We start from the raw sequence: 17,338 nt of genomic DNA, 5'->3' as shown, positions 1-17,338 counted from the left end.
TTCTCCCTTCGTGATTGAACTTCTGGTGACTCTCGATTTTTATTGAACCTAGAGTTCACTCCTCGACAGTTCATGGCTCGTTCAATACTTCCTTCAACATAATTTTACAATAGTTTTCTCATTTGTTCAATAATTTTTAGAACAATTCTCAATTCAAAGAAGTTTCATATAGTAGAATGTTGCTACTAGAAGCCATTGCGTATTGAATTAAGTCGTTAATACCAAACTCTCTCCTACGACAACGTGTGAAGGGCATACCAATTTTTTTTTTTGCCCTTACATGATAGGCTTTTCCAAGAATACAATAAATTGGAACAAGTGCTCTCTTAAACATGCAGCCAAACGGCTATAGTTCTAATACCAAAATCAGAATAAGGCAATACCTGTGATGGAATAATCCTATTCATGTACTAGAATAGAAATTCCCACTAAGTGGCAACCAAACAGCACCCTTCATCAAGAATAAACATTAAACACAATCGCACAGCTCAGTCAACCACTTTCGCAGCCTCCACACGCACGTCTGCCTCCCACGGTCGCACACCGCCGCTTCCAACCTTCGCCACTACCGGAGATAACGCCGTCAGCGCACCACCGACTGCCATCCCCGCACTCAGCACAGCGGCACTAAGTCTCCGACGTTGCAGCACCGCGCAATCCACCGCTCAGCACTCGTAAAACAGCTCGGGTCCACCGTCAGCCTCGTGCGATGGCACAAGACCACTGAGGAGCACCCTCGCCAACGTGACAGCGATACAACACAAACACCCACGCACCGGGGAGAGTAAAAACCCAGCTTTCTCACAAACTCTGCACAGGTAAACCACTCAAGAGCGATAGCTCACTGCACTGTACAGAAAAAAACACCCCCAAAAATAACGATGGCTCACCGCACTATACCAATTTAGATTTTGAATATGTGCACGATGTTTTTGAAGAATATTTGATTGAGAATTGAATTCTTTAAAAGCTATTGATGTATTTCTTGCTTTGTACACTAAGAAACTAGCAGAATGCAGAATTCGTTTTAGAGATGGTTTTTTTTTTTATCAAATCGAACCTGAACGTAGTATGTGTATTATGGTTGTCCTGTTCTTTTTTTGGATGCATTTTGATGGTCAGATCCTTGCTCTTAAACTTCTTTGATAAATATTTCTGTATGGCATTGTTTTCAAACTTTGAGCTGCTCTTGGATTCTGGAAACTAAAAAATTTAGAAAGGAAGAGATAAATCACAAACCATACGTGCATTAATCCTGTTCTCATTTTGGAACTAACCCTGGTAGCAGGAGCTTTGTTTTTCAAGTTACTGCCTACAGAAGTACCAGGTGTTTACAACATGGGCAAAGCTTCGAGGGATAAGAGGGTAGGTGACCTATTTTGTCAGAATTTTTGTTCTACATTTCTTTTCCAGCTTTCAGTTACAAGTTGATTGATTTGCAGGATATATACTACAGAAAAGCAAAAGAAGAAGGTTGGCGTGCTCGAAGTGCCTTCAAGCTCCTTCAAATAGATGAGGAATTCAATATATTTGAAGGTATGTTAATATGGGATGCTCTCTCTCTCTAAAGTTGAAATGTTTCAGCATCTCTATGAGGAAAAATCAGGTTAAAATGGAGCTCGAAGTTTTTTTGATAAGTAATCAACACATATCATTAATATTGAGGCGCCCCTAAGTATACAGGAAGTATAGAGTTCAAAGTGAAAGGTGAAACAAAATTCTTTTCATTTGATTGATTAATAGAAGACAGATGGAAGTGATTAAATGAACTATATTGCACTAATTTGTCTAGTTTGTCCTATTGCACTGAAGATATAGATCTTTTAGGGATTGATGATCCTTTCTTTGAAACTCAATAACAAATGAGGATGCCAATAAAAATATTTTGGTAATAGGGCTTGTCATCTTCAGGCATCTTTTATGATTGCAGACATTATTATCTGTTTGATATCATTAATTCATTTTTTATTATATCTAACAAGAGAAGAAGGATTTTCTACATTCTAAAACTGAAAATTAAAATTATAGACCAAATGGTGTAACTCTCTTCGGTTAACCTACCATGTAACACCCAGTCTCACATTTGTAAGATGAGTAGCCCACATAGAGTAGGTAGTTTATAAAGACTCATTGGTGCTAAGTCTCAAATGGGTTCCTTATTAGGTGAGACTAGGCTTATAAGTGATTCTAGGAAGGGTCTAAATTGATTAGTCATTTTGGAGTGATAGCTCAAATATGTTTGGCGCTTTCTCTTGGTTGTTACAAATGGTATCAAAGCAACCTTGTAACATTATGTGGTATTGGAGTACTACATGACATGGCTTTGACGAAGAAGTTAGGGATTTAAAGGAGGACGTCCTGACGTGGCTTTGACATGCACTCCGGTCCCACATTGGGAAGATGAGTAGCCCATATAGAGTGTGATTTATAAAAACATTTATGGGTGTTAATTCTCATATTGATTCTTTACTAGGCGAGATTGAGCTTCATAAGTTATTATAGGGAAGCTCCAAATTCAATAGTTATTTTGAAGTGATAGTGCAGATATGACTAGTGCTTTCTTTAGGTCGTTACATACCATCAAAGAAATATCTGTGCTCTGTTTCTAGAAATAAAGTGAAGTTGGTGATTTTTTTTTCAAAAAAATTGGTTGAATAGATTTTGTATTTATGGATTTATTTAAATATCTAACCTTCAGCTGCTTAATTACAATTGATTTACAGGAGTGAAGCGTGTAGTGGATTTATGTGCTGCCCCTGGTAGCTGGAGCCAGGTATTTGTTACTGGAATGATTATCTTACCTGCCTTTTGAACTATTTTGTGAAAGTGTATCTTATACATATGAATTCATTATTCTCCTTCTGGTATTTGTTTGTTGCCTCAAGTGAGCTTGTCACAAGCTTTGTGGAAAATGTTACTGTTTCAGATGCTGTAAATTTGGCATTCCCATTAACTATCACAGAAAGAGTCAAATTTATCTTATCAAGTTTTTCTTAGCATCTTATCTTTAGATCACGCTGCTGTAAATTGTAGTCCAAGTGTTGAGGAATTCAGAGTTCAGTATAAATATTTGAGATGACCGTACATAATTCTTCTACTTACAAATGATATTTTACACCACAGTTTTGGACATGTTGAACATGTTTCCTGCATGCTTTAGTGCTGGAGGCAGGATATATGATGATTGATCACCAATGCTCACAGGAGGCTTCCATACTCTAGATTTACCAGTGAACAATCTATTTGGGATATCAATATGCAAAGCATCTTGAGTGGTTTTTGATACATAGTTCTTATGTGTAGGTTTTGAGTCGTAAATTGTATCTGCCATTGAAGCTTTCACCAGATTCAAGGTAGGTTACCTTGCTTATATCAAGCTTTCCTTGAAAAATTTGTGCTTGTTCTAATTTTCCCAAGTTTGCTATAAGCTCTTTTATCAAATTACTATTTTTAAATTTACAATGAAATCTAAGGTTTAAATTCTTCTTAGATTGGGTATTGTAGCTGCTTGATAATTAGTAATGGGTAAATTAGACTTTGTGCCCCTTCCTCAAATTATCACCCCGTTCTCAATCTTCCCTTCAAACTTTTAAATCGCTACAAATTGACCCCTTATTTTGAAGTTTCAATTTCAATGTGTCTCCTCCATTCAAATCAAGCATAAATTTCAATGGAAAAAATGTGTCACATGCGCTACACGTGCGTGTTGTCATATGAAGTGACAAAATTGCCCCTAACACTAACAAGTCCCCCACCCCATCTCCTCCAATCTCCACCACCTTTAAAGGAATGTCACCAAACCAAAAAAAGGAAAAAATAAAAAATTACTCCTACTTAGACAGCAATCACATTGATGGATGAAAGAACTACTTACAGCATACCAAACCAAAAAAGGGAAAAAAAAAAATTACAGCTACTTAGACAGCTACCAAATTGATGGATGAAAGAACTAAGAACTACTTACAGCATTTACAGGTTGATGGAAAATCGTGAGGGTTGAAATTAATAGGCCAAATGATACGAGGTCGAGCAAGACAAGAGATGGAGATATTAGAATCGGGTAGTAGTCATCCGTTAAGGTAGTAACAGCCCTTGTTGTTGATGGCATTCTGCTTCCTACTCCCTTCTGCCATGCCACTGCCACCCTTTGCATCATACTCCATGCCAACATTGTCTTTTTCTAGCTCCATGTCTTTCCTTCTCCAAGTACTACATCATTTTTAACCAAGACTAAGGCCCTTACCAGGGCCACTCCAAGTAACTACATCATATGGTTCTACCTGTAAACTTAAAGAGTATTAGGGTATGGACTTTATCATAGTATGAGAGCCTACCAATAGCTAACGCTCATCCATGGCTGCCGTCAATTCTGCCGCTTCTGAACTCATGCCCAATGTCACACAACTTGGAAGCATCAAATTGGAGGGACCTAGGGCTGGCAATTTTGATACGACCCGACACGAAGACGACACAAAATTAGCGGGTTTGGGTCTACCTTAAACGGGTCGGGTTGACCCGTTTATAACCCGTTTAACTCAGTCTAGCAGGTCAGGTGGCGGGTCACCCGTGGGTGATCCGCCAGACACGATTAACTCTCTCTTTTTCTTCTTTTTTTATTTTTTATTTTTATGACCTTTTGTTTTAGCCGAAAAGTTAAACACAACACAAATTTTACAAAAGTTCAAAACCCTAACTTTTCTTTTTTGGTTTTTCCTTCAGCTGAATCAACTCCTCGCCGCCGCCGCCCTTCTCTTCTTCTTCTTCAGCTCCGCATTGATTTCCATTTTTATAGCATTTTGATTTCTTAATAAGAACTAAGAAGCAACCGATGCCCATAAATTGCCAGTTCAAACCTTTCTCCTGTTGCAGAAATCAATGTTGCATATACATGAAGATAAAATGTATATAAAATAAAAATAAAATAAAAAAAGAAGAAATTAACTCAAGATTATATACAGATAAAGAGATTGAAAACAAACAGGAAGAATGCATAGAAAAATATACCTCTGAGTTGCGAAACAGTTCCCGTGATACCTCTTTCAAGAAATTAGTCATCAAGCAGCCAACAAAGAGACCAAGCGGAATCATCAGTTCTTGGTTTCTTGAGATGGAAAATATGACATTCGATAAGGAGCTAAAAACAAATAGAATAATAAGAGTCCACTTTAATGCCTTCTATCCCAGGAAAAGTAACCGCTCCATCAGTATTTTCTCTGCTTTCTTCCATGGAATTTCTTTGACTGAGTCAGGGATAATAAGAGTCCACAATTAATATGTTAATTGTCTAAAAAAATTTAATTTTTTTTAAAAAAAACACTTTTAAGCTAAACGGGTCAAACAGGTCGTGTCGTGTTGACCCGATACGACCCATTATGCTAAACGGGTTTCATGGGTCGTGTCGGGTGACCCGTGAAATTGTCGTGTTCGTGTCGCGTCTGGAGCTCCGATCCGTTAACATAAACGGGTCGTGTTTGAGTCTAGCTTAAACGGGTTGCGGGTCTTAACGGGTTGTGTCGGGTACCTGTTTTGCCAGCCCTAGAGGGACCTAACTATCTCTGATGGGTTGCTCAATTTCAGCCCATCTTGTGTGGTTATGAACTCCAAGGCTTACTAGATGGCTCGGACCCATGTCCCCCAAAACTCATCGCCAATGCAGCTAGTGATGCTCAAGTTCCAAATCTAGCCTATGTTTTATGGCTGGGCAGAGATAAGCAATTGCTGAATCTCATTATCTGCTCCCTTGCTCCTTCCTTGGTGCCCTCGATGTACGGTTTAAAAACATCACGGCTATCTTGGAGCAACTTGGCAACACGTTTTGCTGCACAATCCAAATCCAGAATTTCCCATCTCAAGCGTCAGTTACAAAGCTTGCAGCAAGGGAATAAAACCTGTACTGAATATCTCAATCAAGCCAAATCTTGGGCTGATGAGCTCTCGGCCGTAGGCAAATCGGTTGAAGATGATGACCTCATCTCACTTGTTATTAATGGAATCAATCCTACCTATAACTCCTTTGTTACTGCCTTTACCTTGCGAGATCGTGAAACCACCTTTCATGACTTCCAATCCGAATTACTTGGCCACAAAATTCTTCTCCAAAACCAACAGCAAGCCCTCAATCCTGAAGCAGGTTCTTTTGCCCTTCATGTCCACCGATCCTGACCACCTCACAGTCCCACAACCTTCAGAAACAGCCCTAACACCTTCCGTAAACCCAGATTTGTACCACGACTTCCTGGCCAATTTCGTCACCCATCTCCCCACAACTCATACCATCCGGAGAGGTCCAGATATCTGAGTGTATTATTTCTAAAGGACTCGATGAACTCCTATTAGACTCTAAAAATGGTAGTTGCTTGGACTTGCCAAGTTGACAGGACTCACACATTGGACTGATTGATAGAACCGAGAAGAGGGAGATGCTGATGACGAAGTAAATACTGGATAAAAGAGATAGAAGGGTGGCCGAGTCGTTGATGCCAAACCATGTCAGTAGTTTTAACACCAAGAAAAGCGGTGAACCCTCTACTTTTATTCAGAGACTTGGGATGTAATCTAATAGGGTACAACCCATTTTCACTAGGGCAGTAGAGTAGCACCATCCTTGTCAAGTTGTCCTTTACAGTGAAATCAACATCAGTTAGAGCAAACCAACATTTATTATCTTTACAAAATTTATTAATAGAAAGTAGATTGGCGGAAGCAGAGGGGCAATGAAGAATATGTGAGAGAAGAAAATTAGATGATGGAGTAGTAGAAGAGTGAACAAGAGAAGAACCAGTTTGTTTAATATGCAAACCTACACCATTTCCGACGCCAACAGTGTCGGAACCATCGAAGGGCTGAGGATTGGTGAGGAGAGAAGAGTCGGGTGTGACAACATGTGTATTTGCACCAGAATCAGCAAGCCAGTTGTGATTTGCAAACTCTTCATTAGTCTGAGCAGTCATGGCAGCAAGTTGCATGGGCAGGTGTCGACCTTGGTAGGCGTAGTCTATGCGATGATAGCAATCTAGGGCACGATGACTGCTTTTACCACAAATCTGACAAGGGCAGCACTGGAGGGGTTGTGGTTGGCAGAGGAATCATGGGATTGGGATGGGGGAGGATTTCTAGGGGAGAAGGAAAAGGTATGGTATGAGTTGTCGGGAGATGGGTGACGAAATTGGCCAGGGAGTTGTGGTACAAATATGGGTTTACGGAAGGTGTTAGGGCTATTTCTGAAGGCTGTGGGACTGTGAGGTGGTCGGGATTGGTGGGCATGAAGGGCAAAGGAATCAACTTCAGGATTGAGGGCTTGCTGTTGGTTTTGGAGAAGAATTTCGTGGCTAAGTAATTCGGATTGGAAGTCATGAAAGGTGGTTTCACGATCTCGCAAGGTAAAGGCAGTAACAAAGGAGTTATAGGTAGGGTTGATCCCATTAATAACAAGTGAGATGGGGTCATCATCGTCAACCGGTTTGCCTACGGCCGAGAGCTCATCAGCCCAAGATTTGGCTTGATTGAGATATTCGGTGTAGGTTTTATTCCCTTGCTGCAAGCTTTGTAACTGACACTTGAGATGGGACTGGATTTGGATTGTGCGGCGAAACGTGTTGCCAAGTTGCTCCAAGCTAGCCGTGATGTTTTTAAACTGTACAGGTGATGAGTTTTGGGGGACATGGGTCTGAGCCATCTAGTAAGCCTGGGAGTTCATAACCACACAAGATGGGTTGAAATTGAGCAACCCATCCGAGATAGTTAGGTCCCTCCAATTTGATGCTTCCAAGTTGTGTGACATTGGGCATGAGTTCAGAAGCGTCAGAATTGACAGCGGCCATGGATGAGCGTTAGCTGTTGGTAGGCTCTGATACCATGTAAACTTAAAGAGTATTAGGGTAAAAGCCTTCAGCACTCAATTTCTAGGTCTTGGTAGATACAGTATATTAAGAATCATTACAGGGTGCCATGTATGGCATTCTATAATTACAAAGGTTCTATTCTATAATTACATAGTTTAAGTATGGTAAGTAGTATCCTGTCCTAAGGTAATATAGCCATTTGGTGTGTATTGAGAGAAATAGAATTAGAGAGAGGATCTGGAGGTATGCTAGCCGTTGTAGGTCTGTTATGGTTAGGATATTCTGTTGTCTAGTTTAGGAGGCCTTCCTTGAATCACGGCTGATGGCTCTAGGGTTTATCTGCTGTCTCCGAGAGTGATTGAGGCTGTAGTGTGGGGTTTGTATGTTGTAGTGGCGGCCGATGTGGATGAGGACTGTTCGGGTAGGCTTGTATCCTTAAACACTACCATGACATGGCCCATGGGATTAAAGGGGAGAAACTGAGGACCATCACCAACAATAATAGAAGGATTCTGTTTATGTGGAACAAGCCTAGAAGAGCATGCAACGACAATTGACATCTGAAGGAGCGATCTGGTAGCCATAACTTATTAATTGTTTTGAGGCAAATAAGCATGAGAGAAGTGTTGGACATCAAGAACAACCTAAAGCTCCACTTATGGTGCGGCCTGGGCTGAGGATGGATATGGAGGAAGAGGAGAGGCACAAGATCAAACAAACGAAGAGCTCCCTGGTGCTGCTGCTGCTGGTGCTAGTGGTGTGATGGGGTCTCTCTGATTCCATTTTCTCTCTTTTTTTTTTTCTTTTTTTTTCTTTTTTTTTTACTTTGTTTTGGCCATTGTAGGTGAAAGGTATGTGGGATTTTTCGGAACAATCAAAGGATCAAAAGAACTATTGGATGAAAAGGATCTTTGTCTGTATTCCAAGTGTTCACGAATTTTCCATGAAAAGTTAAAGCAAAGTGATCTTGACTATTTATGGGCATTTTCAATATTTAACTGACCATTCAAGGGCTTCTTCTTTTCTTTTTTCTTTTTTTCTTTTTTTCTTTTTGTCTAGTAAAGGTTTATACGAATCCAATCCCTCCATTTTTCCCCCAAACCACATCTTTGAAGCAAATATAGCAAGAAATCCCAATCCACATGATCATAAGCCTTCTCCAAATCTAGCTTACACAGGAGTCTAGGTTCCCCCGATCGAATATGACTATCCACACATTCATTTGCAATAAGCACAGAGTCTAAAATTTGTCAACGGTGAGATTCTCCATTCTTGTTAATGGAACCCCTTCGGGTTTCTTTAATAGCTCTCGGGGATTGCGTCAAGGAGATCCTCTTTCTCTGTTGTTGTTTGTGGTGGTTATGGAGGCGTTGAGTCGGATGTTGACTGCCGCATTGGACCAGGGTAATTTGACAGGGTTCTCAGTGGGTTCCAGTGATTCAGAGGCACTAGTTGTGAACCACCTGCTGTTCGCTGATGATACTTTGATCTTTTGTGGTGCCCAAGAAGAACAAATTTGCCACCTGAGATGTATCTTCTTAGGATTCGAGGCAGCTTCTGGGTTGAGAATTAATCTAGGAAAATCAGAAATTGTCCCAATTGGTGGGGTAGAGGAGGTTGAAAGGTTGGCCAATCTTCTTGGATGTAGGGTTGCCTCTATGCCTATGACTTACTTGGGTTTGCCGTTGGGTGCTTCTTACAAGTCCAATTCTATTTGGAATGGTGTTATTGAAAAAATGGAAAGGAGGTTGGCGGGTTGGAAGAGGATGTACTTGTCGAAGGGTGCCCGGTTGACTCTTATCAAAAGTTCTCTCTCCAACATTCCAACTTATTACCTATCTTTGTTTCCTATGCCAGTGAGGGTGGCTAATCGTCTTGATAAGATCTAAAAGGATTTTCTTTGGGGAGGCATTGGTGATGAGAAAAAGTTCCATCTAGTGAGTTGGAAGAAGATTTGTACACCTTTATACGCAGGTGGGTTGGGAGTTCACAATCTCATCCAATTCAATCGAGCGCTCTTGGGTAAATGGTTATGGAGATATGGTAGGGAGAGAGAGGCTTTATGGCGTTTGGTTATTGATGCCAAATTTCAAAGTCTTAAGGGCGGGTGGTGCTCGAAAGAGGTCTTGGGTTCCTTTGGAGTGGGTGTATGGAAACATATTAGGAGGGGGTGGGAGGATTTCCGCAATTTTGTTCGTTTTGAAGTGGGGAGTGGAGCTAATATTAGTTTTTGACATGACCGGTGGTGTGGGGATAGTTCCTTGAAGCAATGCTTTCCAGCTCTCTTTTGTATTGTAAGGAACAAAGACGCGATGGTGGCGGATAATTTGGTGGTCCTTAATGGGGTAGTTCAGTGGAATGTTCTTTTCACAAGACATATCCAGGATTGGGAGATGGATATGGTTCTCTCTCTCTTCGTCCGATTATATTCTACTTCGATTCGTCATGGTGAGGGTGACAAATTAGTGTGGAATCCCTCTAAAAAAGGTTTATTTGAGGTGAGTTCCTTCTATGTAGAGCTCTGTAGGGAAGATGGCCCTTCTCTTCCTTCCTTTCCTTGGAAAAATATTTGGCGTGTTAAGGCTCGAACTAAGGTGGCTTTCTTCGTATGGTCAGCAGCTTTGGGCAAAATTTTGACTCATGATAACTTGCGTAAGAGGAATGTTATAGTAATGGAGTGGTGTTGTCTTTGCAAGAAAAGTGGGGAGTCTATTGATCACTTGTTACTTCATTGTGAGGTAGCTCAGGCCCTGTGGAGCTACGTTCTTAATTTATTTGGGGTTGAGTGGGTTATGCCACATTCGGTGTTGGAGTTATTGATTAGTTGGGGAGCGGCTATTGGGAGTCGGCATGCGAAAGAGGTTTGGCGGTTAGCTCCTCTATGCTTGTTGTGGTGTATTTGGAGGGAGTGGAATGCTCGTCTGTTTGAAGATGTAGAGACACCTATGGTGGAGCTAAGGAAGCGGTTGCTCAACACTTTATACTCTTGGATAGCGCCATATCGTAGTTTGAGTGTCTTTACTTTTGTAGACTTCTTAAATTTACTTTCTGTTCAACCCGCTTAAGGGCTCTCTTGTATACTTCCCGTGTATAAGGGTTGCGCCCCGTAGCGCTTTTCAATAAATTGCTATTACCTATCAAAAAAAAAAAGGTTTATACGATGTGTTTTCCACTTAAATTAATGATTGATTTGAATGAAGGGGGCACATTGAAACTTAAACTGTGAATTGGGAGGTTAATTGTAGAAATCTGAAATTGGGAGGTCAATGGAGTAGTAGCTTGGGTGGGAGGGGGGATAGAGTGTAATTTACCCTTAATAAACAGAAATGGTTAAAACAATGCATATTAGTGTATTCGTAGGAATCAAATTTGGTTAAACTTGAGTTTGCATTTGTATAGTCATAAGCCATGGTTTTCAATCATTTGGGTTTCTAAATAATTAGATCTAATGAGACGAGATAGCTTTTGTGGTGTTGGAGAACTACCACCAAGCCTTAGTAAAGTTTCAGAGGATTTACACATAGTTACCACTATGATTGAATGTTGATGTCCGTAATTTTTCTTCATGGTCCTTAAATCAGCATGCTCTATTACCCATAACATATAAATGACTATTTGAGGAAGGACTTACCAAAAAGGATGGTGGCTTTTTGAGGAAGGTATTATAGCTAAAATTTCCAATGAACTTATTATGTTAATGGATTAGAGATCCTGTAGTCTAACAAAGATGTCTGATTTCTCTAGGATAAAATCTTTTGTAATTTGGAGATAGATCTGGCCAAGGCATGTTTCTCATTCTAGAGAGCTAAGTTGGATTCCGTATTTCTTATTTCTGGGATCTAATGAGTGAAATTATGTGGAATTGAGTTATGATGATACTTTATACCACGTCATAAACACCAGATTTTGGAGTTCCCTTTTACTACTTCCCTATGAAGACCATAACTCCCTACTTTTAACATAATGTGCAGGGAGAGCGATCTTCCTCTTATTGTAGCCATTGATTTGCAGCCCATGGCTCCAATTGAAGGTGTTATTCAGGTGCAGGGTGACATAACAAATGCTCGAACAGCCGAAGTGGTGAGCAAGGCTTCAAGTCTGAGTTACATGTTTTTCATTTGACTGTATGAATACAAATTACATGTGGTGCTTTTCAAAATTATATAACCTACTTGAATTCGTTATGCTGATGTTCTAGTAGAATTTCAGAACAATTTTTCGGTTTTCTTGAGCATCTAATTTTTTTTCCTTTAGAATAGTCAAGAACCATTCATACAATTCGAGAGGTATTAGTGTTGAAGAATTTTACAAATGTTATGGCATTTATATGTTTGAAGTTTTATTATTGTTGGTTACATAATTCATTTGTCCATTTGATATTCAGTACACCTACATCAATATACTCTGGACATCTCATTCTTGGGACGGGTGACATGGTTTGAATGGAATGCTCTGAAAGGACAATTAAAATGCCAAAAGGAATTTGGGTTAACATTGAGGAAGGAAATGAGAGATTGTGATTGATTTGGAAGATAATAAAATCAAATGGATTAGAGTGACTGCACATATATCTAGCCAACCACAACTAGTTGAGCGAGGCTTGGTGTGCCTTTCCTTGTTATTTCCATCATTTTGGTTTATTTGGGATGACTCTGTCAGGATTTGAGTCAGTAACCTTACTATTCATGTCTAATGTTGGGTTAATAACTACGTAATTCCTTCAACTTCAATCTATATGTATGGGTTCATTATACCCAAATAATTCCAGTCAGTACTCAAAACTCACCTTTTTCTTCTGCCATATTTTGCTAGTTTTTGTCTCCAATCTCCATGAGTTGTTTAGTCAAATGTGGATGACTAATATAAAGATTCCCAGATTATGGGCTTCTTTGCAGTAATTCATGTTTACTATTTTGACCACGAATTGCTTGTCGCATTAAAAAACACGATATATTATCACCCATTGTTTATCCTGCTCTAGTTTCCCCCCTTTTTTTCAGGTCATTAGACATTTTGATGGTTGCAAGGCTGACCTGGTTGTGTGTGATGGTGCTCCTGATGGTAAAGCAACATTTATGGTTTTGGCTTTGTTTTTTATGTTCAATTATTGTTTTCCTGATATTTTACAATGTTTTTGGTCTTGTTTTATGCCGTTCTATTTTGCAGTAACTGGTCTTCATGATATGGATGAATTTGTTCAGTCCCAGCTCATTCTAGCGGTAAATTATGTTTCCTTCTACTCCTTCTAGTGTGAAAAATATGTGATTGACCCCAATTTATAACAATTTTGAGAATATCTCAATTTAACATAGAATTCAGGTTATCAATATTGTCGACTCCAAGGGGTAGTTCAATCGATTAGGGACTACGTCTAATAAAGCGGAGGTCATTAGTTCAAATCTCCTCTTCCCTCTCCCTTGGGTCAAAAATTACTTCTCAAAAGAAGAATTCAGATTAACAATATTAGTTTTCAATCCAAACACCACAGATTATGTGACCAAAAATCAAATATTGTGCAAGAATATAAAGCATAAAGAACACAGAAATTTTAGTAACGAAGTGGAAACTTTTAAAGAACTCTTCAAAAGAAAAATCACTCCGGGGCCAGTTACTCTAGCTGCAACCATGAACTTCGATGGCTGAAGATTTATTTATTTGTGGTTTAAAAGATAATCAATAAGGAGGTTGTTTGTACAGTTTAGGCTTAAGAAGGTTAAGAACACTCTCCAAAAGGTTTGAATAGCTGCACACCTCTTGGGAAAATTTGTTTATATTGAGGGTTAAATAGGTAGGGTAGATGCTGGGTTTAGTAAGGTAAGTTGGCTGAAGAAAAAAAGAATAGGCTATCACAAGTTTGCTCGACTGATGGTCAATTGAACTCTCAGGTTTTGGTATGACATGATGCACACACTCAATCGATCTAGCATTGATCATGGGATCGATCAAACTCTTCAGTTTATGTATATCTCTCAAACTCTCAGAAATTTGAATGAACACATGTCACACTGGTTTGATCGAGCGGGAGTTGATCCTGCATCGATCGAATTCTTGAATTGTCTTAAATTCTTCATGTCTTGGACCGAATTTTACACTGACTCAACCCTACTCAGAACCTAAACATTACAACTCACATACCATGTTTTGACAAATGAATTTGCCAACACACTTAAAATCTAACACAATGTCTTTCTTGCTACTATCCCTCATTATTCAGTTTCTGCACATTCATCTATGTTAATGTCAAAAACTGGAGCATAGATTAGTATGAGGTTCGTCCTCCTGGTTTCAGTTGGTCTTTGCAACACGCATTTGTTGTATATTATATTCTCTTATAAATTTTTTTGATAAGTCTCTCTTATAAAAATTAAAACAAAAAAAATAAAATAAAATAAAATTCTCCTGATTTGTCAATGTACCAACATTTATGTATCCATGTTAACTTTATGGCAGCAGGAGCAATTCAAATTTAAAATAAGGTGAAAGTTAGGGAACAAACTCTAGCTTAAGTTGATGCGGACAATTTGTGAGAGTTCTTCTTGGCAACTATAAACTGAAAATGTTGAAAGAAAGTGATGAAAAAAGAAACTTCTATTTTAAATTTCTTGGTGGCTTCTTTTTTATAGAGAGATTAAGTAGTTACACAATTGTGCAACTGAAATTTGAACCTTTGCTATTCCTTGAATCCTTGATGTTTGCACACAATTCTTCTCTTTTGACAGCTATTTTTTGTTGCTTACTATTTTCAGGTTGCAGTTGATTTCAACCATATACTTGAAATTGTTTTGAAGTTTGCATTTGATGCCAAATGGGCAATCTTTCTTGCAGGGTTTAACAATAGTTACCCATGTACTTAGAGAAGGCGGAAAGTTTATTGCAAAAATATTTCGCGGGAAAGATACTAGTCTTCTGTACTGTCAGGTAAATCAACAAGACTTCCAATATCGGAAATCTGTTTCTTGAGATATGATCAGCTGTCTATGACCAAAATTATACGTGATGTTCCAGGGCAAAGTCTGTGCAATCCTTTGCCCATTCAGTTTAGCCTCCTTGTTAAATATTAAGTCATAACACATGGTTTTGCTACGTGTTTGCTGTAATAATAGATCATGCTCACTGAATTTTTTTTGAACAAAAGTTGAGAATAATGATCTTTAGGAGAATGTGACTGTTTTCTCACTCATGTTCCTCAACCAGTTCCTTCTCTGAGTGGCAAAAGAAGGGGAAAAAAAAATATGGGTGCTATTCTTAAATTGATTTTATGGACTGATCAAGGCAAATCTGGAAGTGTCCTATTAAATAACCTTTCAATCAGTGGGTACCCACTTACGGGAGACATGAGGAATTTCAGTTCAGCTTATGTACTTGTGGTGCAATGTCTCTTTCTACTCCCATAGTTATCGTTAAGTGATTTTGTTAGCACATTAGTAGTCAAACATTTATGTACGCCGAATCTAGAAGTGTTGGCAGATCTTTCTTCCTTCTATGTTATTGTCATCTTTGGCATTAGTTTTTGTCTGTTTATGCCTTATTTTGGCATGACAAGAACCAAGCCTACCTGGAATATCCTTAATGTTTTTGCTTCTTTGTTGCAGCTGAAATTATTTTTCCCTTTAGTAACTTTTGCAAAGCCAAAAAGCAGCAGAAATTCCAGCATAGGTAACACTTCTATTTCCACTTTTTCTCTTGGAGACTTCATACTTTTGAAATTCTTTATGATCAAATTAAGGAATATCTTCCATGACATAAGACTAATCATCTTGGTCATTTCTATTTCCTGAGTTAAACCTGAGAGTAGTCATCTTGGTCATTTTATATAATTGTAGCCAAAGCTAATTCTTTATCTCTTGTGTTTGTGCAGAGGCATTTGCAGTTTGCGAAAATTATTCCCCTCCCGCAGGATTTAATCCAAAAGATCTGCATCGCCTACTAGAAATGGTGGGGAGTCCATCTGGAGGAGATGATCTAGGTAATGTGACATTCCATGTGATTGTATCTGTTATCTATGGTATATACTATATTAAGGTTGGCAATTTTTGATACAATCCGCGAGTCCAAAACTAAATTAATGGGTTGGGATTGAGAAGTTCGACCCGTTTAATTAAATGAGCCGGATTAAAGTTGACCTATATAATTTTATACACATGCCTCGACACGACTCGAACCTAACGTGCAATATTTAGTGTTAATTTTTGACACAACCCCTGAGCCTAACATGAACCCAACACTAAATTAGTAGGTTAAGGTTGAGAGATCTAATCTGTTTAATTAAATTGGTCGGATTAGAATTGACCTATGCAGTTTATATAGTCTTATACCTATGCCTCGACACAACTCAAACCCAGCACAGGAACATGAATTGTCACTCCTATATATTGATTAGACATGGTTAGAATTGCATTCTTGCTCTAGGGATTTAGTCTTGATCTTGGACAATCTGCACTATCAGGGTTTGGAAAGAAGAAAATTCCCAAAGCTTTCCGTCTTCTTCTCTGGATTTTGGGGGAATTATAATTTATGGGTTCTGATTTTGATGGGGCCAATTCTATCATGATTTTTCTTATTTCACGTGGCGGTAATGATATTATGTTGAATTACAGATTGCAGTAGTGGGTGGTTGGAAGGGCCAAATAAGGTGTATATCCCATTTCTAGCTTGTGGGGATCTCTCTGGATACGATTCTGACCGTTCATATCCGTTGCCTAAAGTTGCTGATGGAATTTACAAGAGCTTGGATCCTGTACAGCCCCCAATTGCCCCTCCTTATAAGAGAGCACTTGAATTGAAGAAAGCATCCAGTCATGGAATCCAAGAGCTTGAAAAGCTTTCCTTGGGTTGATGCATTACATTTATTTATGTATCCACAGACCAACGAACTCAAATGGCTAAATTTCTTGTAGCATATCTTTGAGTCTCAAAAGATTCATCCTAGAAGGGGACTCTCTCACTGTTGGTTCTTGCTCTCAATCATCCGGACCTCTCCTTCGACAGGAAGATAGATCAGCTTGTTTCAGATATCTTCAGCTCCATCCCTGCCTCTTCATTCTGGAAGGCTTGGAAGGCTAGGAAAGTTTACATAAGTACAAACTTTTGCACCCACAATGAGGCAAAATAGGCCGCCTCTCCATTTTTTTTTAGGAAGCATTCCTATATCCCCCCCTCTACGCATATCCATTTGGCTTGATAGTGGGGAGGATCCACTCCTTCCTAGTACTTCTTTGATTTATTGGCAAAATTTTGTAGTGTTTTATTTATTGATGAATTGATAGAGAATAATTGATGCAAGCCTTAAATTTTTGTTGTGCTAAAACACCGCTCCTGATCTTCCTCGTACTGGTTTACTTGTCCAACAACTTGTCAATGGGTCCTTGATAACACTTTAATCTATGTCCAATATGCATACAAGTGGAAGTGTAAGATGCGGTTATTTATAATATTTGCAATTGTATCTTTAAAATGCAGATATCACTTTTAGATATATGCATTCGTGCGGTTATTAA

The 17,338-nt window shown here is 39.0% G+C and overlaps 1 protein-coding gene across 2 annotated transcripts; it reads left to right on the top strand.

The window, feature by feature from the left end:
• The first annotated feature begins 503 nt into the window (after positions 1 to 503).
• On the top strand, positions 504 to 17,173 carry LOC133873812 (tRNA (cytidine(32)/guanosine(34)-2'-O)-methyltransferase). 2 transcript variants are annotated; one of them, XM_062311583.1, is made up of 12 exons: positions 504 to 818; positions 1,306 to 1,365; positions 1,443 to 1,536; positions 2,724 to 2,773; positions 3,304 to 3,353; positions 11,813 to 11,921; positions 12,842 to 12,902; positions 13,008 to 13,060; positions 14,667 to 14,759; positions 15,434 to 15,497; positions 15,700 to 15,807; positions 16,439 to 17,173. In XM_062311583.1, the coding sequence occupies exons 2-12, from the start codon at positions 1,339 to 1,341 to the stop codon at positions 16,675 to 16,677; spliced, it is 948 nt and encodes a 315-aa protein (XP_062167567.1). In that variant the 5' UTR covers positions 504 to 818; positions 1,306 to 1,338; the 3' UTR covers positions 16,678 to 17,173. The 2 variants fall into 2 exon arrangements, with proteins under 2 accessions (XP_062167567.1, XP_062167566.1); XM_062311582.1 differs by having other exon boundaries at positions 1,289 to 1,365.
• Positions 17,174 to 17,338: the final 165 nt, after the last annotated feature.

This window comes from Alnus glutinosa, chromosome 7, assembly GCF_958979055.1.
Source record: "Alnus glutinosa chromosome 7, dhAlnGlut1.1, whole genome shotgun sequence".
In the NCBI taxonomy this organism is placed as follows: Eukaryota; Viridiplantae; Streptophyta; class Magnoliopsida; order Fagales; family Betulaceae; genus Alnus; species Alnus glutinosa.
The sequence above is the reverse complement of the archived record's forward strand: the minus strand, read 5'-3'. Positions and strand labels throughout refer to the sequence as shown.